The sequence below is a fragment of the Falco rusticolus genome, chromosome W, assembly GCF_015220075.1.
Source record: "Falco rusticolus isolate bFalRus1 chromosome W, bFalRus1.pri, whole genome shotgun sequence".
Taxonomy (NCBI): Eukaryota; Metazoa; Chordata; class Aves; order Falconiformes; family Falconidae; genus Falco; species Falco rusticolus.
Window position 1 is genome coordinate 7,045,816 of NC_051209.1, and position 12,255 is coordinate 7,058,070.

General features: G+C 40.8%; 1 protein-coding gene across 1 annotated transcript in view; it reads right to left on the reverse strand.

Annotated features, from left to right (window-relative positions):
* Window positions 1-11: 11 nt before the first annotated feature.
* The window catches only part of LOC119140885 (ras-related protein Rab-27B-like), a 29,956-nt gene continuing 17,712 nt past the window's right edge, over window positions 12-12,255 (reverse strand). Inside the window, exons 4-6 of the mRNA XM_037372550.1 lie at window positions 10,881-10,984; window positions 9,365-9,488; window positions 12-7,953 (exon numbers count right to left, since the gene is read on the reverse strand). Of these exons, the coding sequence (XP_037228447.1) occupies window positions 7,764-7,953; window positions 9,365-9,488; window positions 10,881-10,984 (418 nt within the window). The 3' untranslated portion in view covers window positions 12-7,763. The remainder of the gene's footprint in view (window positions 7,954-9,364; window positions 9,489-10,880; window positions 10,985-12,255) is intronic.

Consider the following 12,255-nt stretch of genomic DNA (forward strand, 5'->3'; position numbering starts at 1 on the left):
GCAGAGACAGATCTAAAAATGTACTTTTATTCTGAAAATAACAGTGCAGAAACTGAGTCACAGGATACAGCTGAGGAATGTATTACACAAACCCAGCCACCAGTGAATCAGTTGACAGTATGTTTTGAAGCCACAGATACTGTGGTACAACAGAGTGACATTAACATTGGTAAGCAAGCACCACGGTCCAGTGAAGGGGCGTCTATAAGAAAAAAATACTATTTGTGTTCAAGATAGTTTCAATCAATCACAGTCATAGCGCTAGGCATAGCACAGATCTGTTGAAGACAAACAGAAAGCATGCTTACAGTAGCATAACAGAAGGAAACACTTAAGCATCCTGTATCAATTACCGTGTAAGTGTTTATCTGGAAGGTGAAAGGTACATTAACAAAACCAAAGAAGAACCATTTAACTTCCATAAGTAAGTTGAGTAAGATACAGCAGGCTTCTAATATACAGTTCGTCCATTAAACCCTATTGCACGATGAGGATGGACAACTTTAGTGTCTGTTTTCTAAAGTTACATTTTGACTAGGTAGCTGTATGGAACAAAAGCACATAGCAAAGAATCATTTCCTCTGTTGCCTTTAACTAGTTTAGAGAGAAATAATAATAAATTAGAAACAGATCTGCCCAGCATCAAAGAGAACCATCCCAAGTCAACAGCATCCTCTGGAAAAAAAAAACCCCAACAAATCAAACCACAAAACTTATCCTATATAGGGGTGTGGGGTTTTTTTTGGCAGGAGGGAATTGTGTTTAAAGTAGAACAATTATTAAGACAGGAAATAAATTTTCACAGCTTGACTTTTGCTTTAAAGGTTCCTCAAGCCAGATCTCCTAGCAGTCAGGTAAAAAAAACTTCATTTTTATAGCTTCATATCAGTTACAACACTTTTCTTTCTCCTTTTCTTTCTAAATAAGATCAGAGCATGGTCTGAAACTCTTACAGTGTTCACACCTGTATAAAAATAGCAGTCGCTTGAGGTTATTTTTACACTTGCTACTTTTCTTCAGTTATAGTGCCAAGAATACAAATTTTAAAAGAAAAAAATATCTGGAGCTGTTATTTTAAGTGTAGGCTGAAAACTTCAGTTAGTTATATCCACAGATGGAAATAGTTCTAGGAGATAAAAGCTCTTACCCTGAAACAGTCCCAAAGAGTCGCTACGGAGCAGATATCAAAATCACAACTTTCAATAAACTTTATATGATCCAATCTTCTAAAATGTAAACATATGTATGACAACCCTTTACACATTCAGAATATTAAATAAGATGTAGCCTTCAGAAAATAGTTAAGGCAATTGGTTTTTATAGAATGACCAAGACTACAAGGAAATGGCAGCTGCTCTTAAATGTCTTTTGCTACATCACCACAAAGTCTCAGCTGTGCGAGCGGTCAGCAAATGGACTGTTCTTACCTTATGCCTCCTTTTTTTTAAAAAAAAAAAAATGTTTCAGGCACCCAAAACCCTCTTTTTTTTTTTTTAAATTATTTAAGAGAAGCAAATATGTTTTCCACTTGCAAATATCTTTAAAAAGCCACAGAAGGCAAAGGCTATAGAAAAGACTAGTTACTCAAGCCTGTGCTACTGGTTTTTAAGTGCCACTATTTCTCCTAAGGGCAGGTGGACGCCAGGCTCAGCTGGGGTGTCAAGCTGGCTCTGCCGTGGTGTCCTGGCTGGAATAGGAGATGGGGAGGTGGGGAAACTGCATCAGCCTGGGGCTGAGAAACAAAGATGTGCTGCTCTGCAAGGGCAGCCCAGAGCTGCACTTCGGTACCTGCCAGGGTGGTGCAGTGAGTCACTCCCCAGCCAAATACTTTTCTTTGGATATGAGTCATTAGAATAAGGAAAAAACCCACATATTACCAGCTAATCACTGATAAAAATATTTCATAAAATGAAAGCAGAAGCTTTTAAATGATTGTGAAACCTAAAATACAGGACATGCCATACGCTACCTCCTGGTGTCCAGCCGTTTCTAATCCTCTCACAGCTCTTAACGGGTGTTGCTGCATGCCAGCAACAGACCCTGGAAGGACTTTTGGAGAGCATCTACTTAAGTGTCTAAAAACTATGCAGTAAAGAATCATCATTAATACTTTCCTGGCCTTCTTCAGTTGATGGAATAATTTTCTTCATGGCCTGACAATATTTAAAATAAAAGGAAATAATAAAAATAAGCTCATTCATATCTGTATGTTCATGAAGTACTTCTGTGCATTTTTTATTTTTTTTTTCATTTCACACCATTTTAGCTGCAGCTGTTTTGCCCTGACAATAGCTCCTTACTTCACGGAGACACTCCAGTTTAGCCAAGCACTTACACACAAGCTTAAGTAACTTCTCAAACTGGGCTCTCTGGTAAACACCGAAAACATTTAAGGACATTTCTCTTATTTCTCTTAGCTAAAGCAAGTTGCCTTTAGTACCACTTCTGCAATTCCCAGCCAGCCCTTGGTATTCCCCCCCCTTGCCTGTCTCCGCAGGTAACTTGTTTTATTCCTAAGGGTGCAAAGTAGCACAGGATCGTGCCTTGACATGGGCTCGCATCTCCCCTTGCCAACTGGGTAGCAGGGCTGGCTGAGGCACCACAGTGGCATCACAGGAACACGGGCAGTGTAAATTCACTGCTGGAGTGATCTCTACAGCCAAAAAGGTACTTTCAATGTATGCACCAAAAAACCAAAACAAACCACAAACAAAACAACTATTTGACAACAGCACATTTCCACATTTCCCTTCTTTCCTTAAAAACGTCTTGGCACCACTACTCCAGGGCAATGGGCTGGGGAAGATGAGGGCAAGGTCAGCCAAGGATGCAGGAATGCCAGAGTAAGAGCAGCAACATCAGCTTAAAGACATTCCCTGCTGACTCTCTGCTTCTTCACTCCTCCAAGCATTACCCCCAAAGGTCTGAAGTCACTAAACACATCAGTTCAAAATCGGAGCGGCAACACCAGACTTTGGCAATGCAAATGTTTAGCAGCGGACAGGGGACATGTTTCTTCCACCAAGACAGACTGAGCGAAAGGCTGCAACGAGAGGAGCTGCAACCAGGGGCTCAGCGCAGTGTCTGCAGCCAGCGCTGCAGTGCTGCTCTAGCACAGTGCATTAACATTTTTTGATGCCACAGTTTTACATTCATGCTTAAAACCGGGAGGACAAAAATACCTGTAGATCAGAAAGAAGAATGGACTACCGTGAGCTCTAAGGATGAGATGCAAGGTGTAACGCCATTACGCTGTATACATGAATTAACTGGGATACACCAAGAAGATGAAGGGAACAGATTCAACAAGTTAGGTAACTTGAACTGTCTGGGTAAATATCGCTGCTGGAGACGAGGAAGGCGGAACTATGAAGAGAGAGAAAGGAAACCAAAATTATTCTCAGCATTAAGATCCTGCAAGTCACACCTCTGACGGATGGGTATTACTATCACTGCACTGTTCAGCTCTGAAATTACCACACACACTGCGCAATGAAGTCTGCAGCAAGAGCACTTTATTGGGGGGATGCTGGAAAACCAAAATAAGGTATTTCTAAAAGGACACAAAAAGAGACCTTGAGAAACCAGTGCCTGGACTGAAATCCAAGACAAAAGCCCACAGGGTTAGAATACCTGTACTGACATTTAATTTTCAGGATCACCCTGGATAAAGTATCACAGGACCTTTTCTTCCCCTCCAGCCCTGATGTGGGATATCTAGCAGGCTTGCAAACAAGCTGTATTTGTGCTCAAAAGGAAATGCTTCACTTCCAATTTGAATATATACAATCAAATTTTTCAACAGCAGAAGGTGGATTCAAGTTCTAGTGGGACAGGATGAGGCTATATCCTACCAGAGCCACTAAGCAAAAGCACATTCATTTCCCATGCTGGTGCCCTGGAAGAATTTATAGGACTGAACATGTCAAATGCTTTGAGCGACAGGAGTGCGAAAAGGATGAAAACAGCAGGATATGTGGCTCCAGCAAGGGCTACATTCAGGAGCTCCCAGGGCAGTGAGAAGAGTTGGAACTAGTAAAGTGCTGTGCCAAGATGCTGCACCTTGCTGGCGTCACAGCAGCCTGTACGTGGCACGGCACTACCCACCGTACAGATGACTCACTTGTGCCGTCCCACCTCACCGGCTCTTTTCCAGCAGGTTGCAAGTGGTTAGTAGGGGCTCACTGTGCACCCAAGCTCACCGTGCTGCAGCTGGAAAACCTACCTAAGGGAAGCAACAGTAGAAGTAAAGGAAAGCCCTTCTATCAAAGTGGGTACTGGATAGAACTGGGAGAGGGTATTCCAGCACGTGGGATAGAGAAGTTTCTTTCCATACAGGCGTGGCTCTGTAAGACTGTGCTCAGCCCCCTTGCAGTGTTCTTTCTTCGTTGCGTTACCAGTATTTCCTGGATATTACATAGAGCTCGTGAACCTTAACGCTGCTATCACTTTCAGTTCCTACCACAGCAGCAAGGAGTGGCCCCGAGTCATCTGTGCAGGGCTGCGGGGCTTCGCAAGAGCCAAGATGCTGAAGGGAGACAGACGGATGGACACACAGGAACGTGAAGCCGCTGGTGGACATGTCAAGTCTAGAAGTAATAGCTATGAAGAGAAAAATGGAGCAAGAGGCAAACGATGACAGAGAGGGGACAGAAGGCAATTTTTAGGAAGAGTTCACGATCTAGTTTTTTTGCAGAGAGTTGACCTGATAAACAACAAAGCTGTTAATAAGTGATTCTAAACAGCTACTATGTTCCTCTTTTCCTAATTTAATAACTAAGAGCTACTAGAGCGCCTATCAGGAAAGGAAATGCATATGAATTTCTCTTCCTTTCCTCCAAACAAAGTTTTGGTGGCAAAATCCTTTTGGGATAGTAGTTTCATATGCATTCACAGATTGCCTTTTAAAAAAAAACCAAAAAACCAAAAACAACCAGAGAGAATAATAATCAGTTTCTTGTATTAGCAAGTATATAAATACATACCAAGCAATGGAAGTTTCACTACAGTCGTTTCCCTTTCGTTGCTCAACAGGCCACTCAAGCAACACTGGGCTGCAAGGGCTGGCCACGTACTTGCTCCATCCGCACTGGAGAGTTTCAGAGCCTGTATCCTTACGGAAAACAGCTCCATGGCTACCGACTGCCAGCTCTGACAATTCACAGTCACTGAAGCTCAGGGACAAGGTTAGGAGATACCCAGAACAGTGAGGTCTAGAGCAAGGTATCACTGCAGTGATTTTTTTTTCTTCTTTTTTTAATTATTATTATAAGAGCACTAGTTTCAGCAGGTGGAGAGATAAATAGAAGCAACTGAGCTTCATCAAGGTGCTTTGAAACTGTGCCAGGTTTGGGATTTTACACACCTTGTATGAATCATCTGTCTGCTCCTGAAGACACTTGTGGCTTTGTAACAGCTTTTAGACAAGCTATACTTCAGCTGCTCTGGGAAACACGCTTCGGTTGACTGTCGGTAATTTACCATTCTTAGCAACTTACCCTACTTCCGTTCAATGGACAAAAAACTGATGCCACAGAATGAGAGATTTATTTGAAAGTGAGCCAGGGATCTCCTCAGATCATTGTTTTCAGGAATTCAAGACTTATTACTCCCCCCCCCCCATTATGTTTATGTTTTATGCTACATATTAAAAAGCAATACAACTTCAAAGAAAACCCTGAACTTCATCAGATACATCTACGTGTATCAGATACTAAGGAACCTGTCTGAGGATCAACCTGCTTACTAGCAGTCTACTTCTATTTTCTGCCTGGGAATCACCTGTTGACTACCACAACAGCTTTGCGACTTCCTGAGGTGTTAGGGCTGTTTATAGCCTAGAAAAGAACCTGTACCATACCTGGTTGTATAGTACATACTATATACTATATCTATCTATCTATATATATATGTAGCCTTTAGGTATAGTCTATCATTCATAATCCTTGCAGCCTGCAAGTTAGATTTCTGGCATGGTAATCACAGCTATTTGGTTACTCACCCAATGGGTCCTGCTGCTATGGATGGACCATCTGCCCTGTTAACATGCCAAATCATCCCGTAAACATCATTTTAGGAGCTGGGCAGAAAAATATGTTACTTTTTCAGCAGTGAATATGGTAAATTCTCCATTTCTGGGAAGCACTGAAACATTTTATGAGCTTGCTATTCACAAAGTTTGCAATTTTGAATCAAAGCTGAAAACATTTAAATACATGAAAGTCTGCAATCCTGCCATCCCAACCAATTAAGCTTGACTTGTAAAGAGAACTGCTCTCCCCCACCCCAATCTGCACCCTTCCAAGTGATTTTAAAGCAGCTTCAAGCACAATAAACACAAAGAGACCCTTAACGACCACCTGTATAAAAACAGAACAGTAATTCTACAAAAAAGGACAGGGTAGACTAATAAATATGCTGTCACTTGGTTTAGAAAATGATCTATGCTTATAAATATAGTATTTATTTTTGCCTGGATTTGCCTTTGCTTGTGATAAGCAACTCGCTATTTCGCTAGAACTCACTTTCACCCATAGAAGAAACCTTTAGCATTGCACCATCCTGCTGCAGCACACCACCAGAGCAACTTCTACCCTCCGTGCCAAGAACAGACTTCTGCCACACACTTTACCTAGCCAGTCACATATTCTGGACTCCCATCATTCCCAAAGTCCCCACATCACCTTTTTTCCACCTTGCCCTCTCTTCTGGAGAATTTAAGAGTATGAGAAAGCTGTCCTCTGCTGAAAACCTAAGCGTACAGAGGACCTGATAAAAGCACAGCGATAACTGAGGAGGTTCTCTCAGCACAGCAGGGTTTACAGTTCCCTTCTAGGCAGCGCAGTCAGCCTCCGGCTCTTTCCTACACCCTACCTGCAATATGCAGTTACCCAAAGAAATAAAAAAGGATAGTTTCCTTCAGTTGAGGAAGGGGAGAATTTTTTGCTAATGGTAAGAAGTTGTTTCATAAAACATAGTTTATCTGTTCGCAGACATTATACTCTCTTCTTTATAAACTGTCCCTGCAGCATCAGAATCCCACTCTATACTTTTTCCCACAACGCTCCAATCCCTGCTTGGATTACTGGCAACACAAGCAATGCTGCACAATTCCCTGATTTCTTTTTTTCAAATTAAATACCCTACTTCCTCCCCCCCAAACCCAAGTCACACACACGCACACCCCACCCCACCAACCACCATCTCAGTGACTCAGTCAGGATGGATTTCACAGCATTGCTTACTCTGTACAAGTGATAGTTTTTCTCAATAGGTCACACAATCTTTTATATCTCTGCCTTAGAAAACATATGGTCCCTGATGCAGATTAAAAATTATAAAGAAACAGGATTCTGTGGAAAAATGGCACAGACCTAGAAAACCACCCACCTCCAATTTAATTTCAATATCCAGTGTATGCAGACAATAGGTTCTTTCCCTCCTTTTTTAAAAAAATAAAGCTACTTTCCTCTATTCAGTATCCTGATTGCATGAAAAATAAAGATGAGGGCTGGGGGAAAAGAGGTGGGGGAGTTTTCCATGGAGACGGCACTGTATCAGGAAGAATCATTTCAGCACGAGAGCCTCACTGAAACATAGCTTTTAGTTTTAAACCAGGCCTTTGGAGAAAAATGCACAATCCCAAAAAAACAATGGAACTTTGCTTCTGTGCATGGCTCAACGGAGCCGGTTTGAATTTGGTGGTAGGTCAGCCATATCCTGATGAAATATTTTCATCGGTTCTCACAGTTTAGAGGTGACGTTTAGCAGGCACACTTTTTCTCCTCTGGTTTTGCCGAATCTAGCTTTCCTGAGCTTCCTCCATTGGCTGTATCAGAGACCTGTGTCTTGTCCACGCACTGCTCCATACGTTTCATTATCAAGTCCAGGAGCGTATCCACAGCCTTCTCCACGTTCTGTCCAGTAGCAGCACTTGTTTCAAAGTACGGTATGCTACAGTGAAAAGGAACAGGTTAGCTGGAGAGATTTTTAAGACAACCAAGACTCTAACGCTCTTGGCGCAGCTATCAGCGGTGGCTTTAGTGGCAGTAAAATGGGACAAACTATCTGGGTCATTATGACTATCTCCTTGCTGGGCAGAACCCACGCTCCTGTTCCTAGCACACTATGGTATGACAACACCAGTACAAAACCACCACATTCATTTACAAAATGTATCCTGGCATTTTGACTTCAAATCACAGTAACATCAGCACAAACCTTGGCTGAAAAAGTCTTTCAGGTAACCAGAAAGTTTATTTTAAAGAGAAACCTAGGTGTGCATTACAGAAAGTTCCAGGGATCAAAGAACACACCAGAAAAACCTTTTTTTTTTTTCCCTCTTCCTTTTTTTTTTTTTAAGATGGGTAGTTCCAACTATTGCTATTTAGCAGTCCCTGTAAGTACTATCTCCTTTCCTTCCTTCCAACATACAAGCACAGGTCAACTTAGCTGATTCCATTCTGAAATACCCTTTGAATCCAGAATATTGCCTTCCAAGTCATGCTTTTTAGAAGAGAAGATTATAAATTGCTTCAGCACTTTGATCATATGAAATCTGGCATAAGCTAACTTCTCCTCGGTATCACTGTTCTTCCTTACCTGGCTGCAGACAACTCTCTAATATTCTTTTAATATTTTTAAGTCTGATTTGCTTATTACTCAGTCTCTCAGGCCACCTTCTGCTGCTGGCCCAGTTCTCTCTGAACATGCCTCACAGTAAGGGCAACTAAGGAAAAAAAATGCACACTCTTTTTGCCCACAGCACTATTTACTAATTACGTTACACAGCTAATTTATCCAGTTACAGGACACTCTGCAGGTTTTATTAGTGCAAAGAAATATAGAAGGCTCACTAGAACAAGAAAAAGGCCTTTAACACCTTTATTATTCATGGAGGAAAACCAAATAAATTCAGTGCCACTGTACACTTAGAACCTGACAAAATACACAGGTGTCTCCACTTCCAAACTAACTAGAAAAACAAGTTATAAATACTGTTAGTTATTTAGTTTCATAACACTGAGTGTTCATCTGCTTTTGGTATATTTTGTCCTGAACTCTCCAGACAAGCCAACATCCCAGGAATGTAGCTTTCTAGTGAGACTGTTTCATTTCACCCTTATTTCTTATGTTGTAATATTTTGGCCAAATTTCTAGAACAGCGTGTTTCATTCCATCTCTTTCCTATTCGAACAGGTCGATCTGAAAGGGTGACAAGCTGGATATCACTGTAGGTGTATGTGATACTGTAATGCCTAAAGATCTTACACGAGTTTCTAAGTATACTTGCAAGTATCTCTAACCAGTCATCAGCTACACTTACAACAGTTACAGAATTTAGCTTCTGTCATCTTTTGCTTACCCATATTTGTCTGCTAAATCTTTTGCTTGCCTTTCGTTTACCTCCCTTTGGTCTGACAAATCAGCTTTATTACCAATTAAGACTATATCTGGATTCTCACAATATGCATTGGCTTGCAGCTGACCTAGAAGCAAAAATAAACAGGAGTTAAAAGAATGCTGGAAGCACCTTAGAGACCGAGACTGTTGACAAAATAATTCAAAATATCTTTCTTGCCCCCACCTCAAAATATCCTAGACTAATCAGCCAACCACTTCATGCCAAACACATTTCCTTATCGTACGTTTACTTACTAGGGGGAGTTTTTCAAAATAGGAAGTACAAATGGTACTAAAAATTATTTCCAGGATTTATTTTACCAACATACAACAAGACTCAACTGCAATGAGTGCACGAAAAACACTGCTTTAGAAGAGGAGAACCTCCACCAGCCAGAACTTTTATTCTGCAAGACTCATAAGGACACCGTGGAAGGACAAACAAGCACCCACATCATCTGCAAATGCAGTCCTTCAGAAGTTTAGGACAAAATCCTCAAGCATGTTCTTTCTCCTGGATATACACAATGATTTAAATGCAGTTTTGTCCATTTGAAGATCCAGGCACAAGCACTGTCCACAGCCTCACCCCCCGTAAGTGAATGTACAAAGCCATTTACTTACACTTGCCTCAATCCTGAGGATACTGACTTGAAAAGATGCAGTATACACAGAAGAAATTACAGAGCCTCAGCTTGGTAAGCAGTAGGAGATTGTGATGACAGGGGTTGTTTAGTGGGAGGAAGGAATCTCTGAGGAAGATGGAGCTGTTTTCACAAAGCTATCTGGATTCACACATTACCCCCACTTCAGCTTGTTTGCTGGAAAATTGCCAGCTGGAAATGTACTGGCCTCTGTCCTTCCAGCACTCTAAATACCCTCAATTAAAAACAACTAAGAATTTAACCTTTGTTTCGTTATTAGTGTAGCTGTTGTCTGAAAAAATCCCAACAACAGCAAAGACTATGTGCTTTCAAACCACATCCTCAAAGCACGATATTAATTTTAATTTAAACCTCAAAGCAGACAGGAAGGAATCACATTCTGCTTTACAAACAGAAAACACACTATAAAGATTGACAGCAATATCCAGATTACAGTTTCCAAGCTCCTGTGTATCATCTAAAATATGGGGTATAAAATATGAAGTGTTGAATGCCATTAACTTTCAAGAGGCAACAGATTTATTCAAATTTACCAAATCCAAACAAGATTATCATCAAGAATATGCCCAAACCCATCTATTGTGCAAAAAAAGAAAAAGGGAAAAAGAAAAAAGTGTGCATCTTTCCAATTTGATGAAGCTTTCACCCCAAATTACAGGCTGTGAATACCCACTTATGGTTGCACTAGACAAAACTATTTTCTCTGAGCATTTTCCAGCTCGCAAACAATGACACACAGAAAGCCTGAAAGCCTAAAATACACAACAATGCTTCAAGTCAACCAATAAATGCAAGCTGTAAGGTTCTACTTACTCATCCAGTTTCTGACATTTAAGAAGCTCTGTTGACTGGTGAGATCAAACATTAGTAAAAAGCCCATAGCATCTCTGAAAAACGCTGTGGTGAGACTTCGAAACCTGAAGGGAGAAGAAAAAAAAAAAAAAGGCAACACAGCTCTATCAATACAAAGTGATCTCCAAAGCAAGCACTTTTCTGGCAACCCTGACCCGAGTAAAGAAAAAAGGAGATAAAGTCAAGCTTTACTGAACTGCTTGTTCAAAAATTGTATTAAAAAAATTATCTTGAAATCTGAAGAGTCTGCAAGATTTAGTGGACATACATTCCCTTGGAAGGAAAGCAAAAACAAAATAATTCTTGACTTTCATTTTAGCTACAAAGCATCACACCAGTCAACATTTATTAATTGGTGTGTTAGTAATTTACCAGAGGAAGCTTATACGTGAGAATATAAACACTGTCAGTGACTAATCTATTAGTTCAAATTCTGCCTGATTTAACAGAGAGAGACACAGAGAGAAGGGTTGGTTAAAATAAAATAAAAAAAAATTTAAAAAAAGACACTCAAGCACTTGGTGTATCACAAATCACAGTGATAGAAATGGATTCACCTGCCGACATTGCACACACTTAATCGATGGATGTGTACTACTCAGTCTAGTCAGTATTAAACAAATGAAGAGTAGGTGGCTGTTTACATGCCTTTGATTGTTTGATGTGACTATCTGCTGGGAAGCTCAGCTAAAAGGAAAAGGTAACCTTTCCTTGCAGAGGTCTAGACACGAACGCACTCTGTAAGCAGACTGTGCAAGTGTTCCTTCACCAGGGACATTGTTTACAGGCTTCCAGCAAAGCTATGGAGCTGGACAGAATTAAAAACCATGAAATGCAACTCTGTCTGTCACCAAAAGGTCACAAGCCTGTTCAAATCAGAAATGTGAAGAAAGCCCAAATAATATTAAAGCGTTCAGACAGCACTGGAAAGCAGTGCAATGGCACTCTGGTGCTTTCTGTATCACAGGGATCCATCACATCACAAAACAGTACTACATCATCTCGCACCAACCAGAAACAGTAAATGATATTTTCTGCCACACATCCATGAAAATAAAAAAAACCCAAAACGCTCTCCACGGAAACATGTCAGATACCCGACACTGCTTCTAGGGTGTTTTTTTTTTTTTTTTTTTTTCTTTTTCCTGAAAAGAAGAGCCTCAAAACATTTAATCTTTTGCAGAGGGGTATACACAAATGGTGTTTGATGATTCAGACACAAAATTTCCACTTGCTTCTGCTTTTCATCCAGCAGCAACCCCTCCTGCATAGTATTTGCACTGCTTACTCTGGAAACCTGAAATCTGCCTCATTGCTACTTTCTTTCCTCCCCACT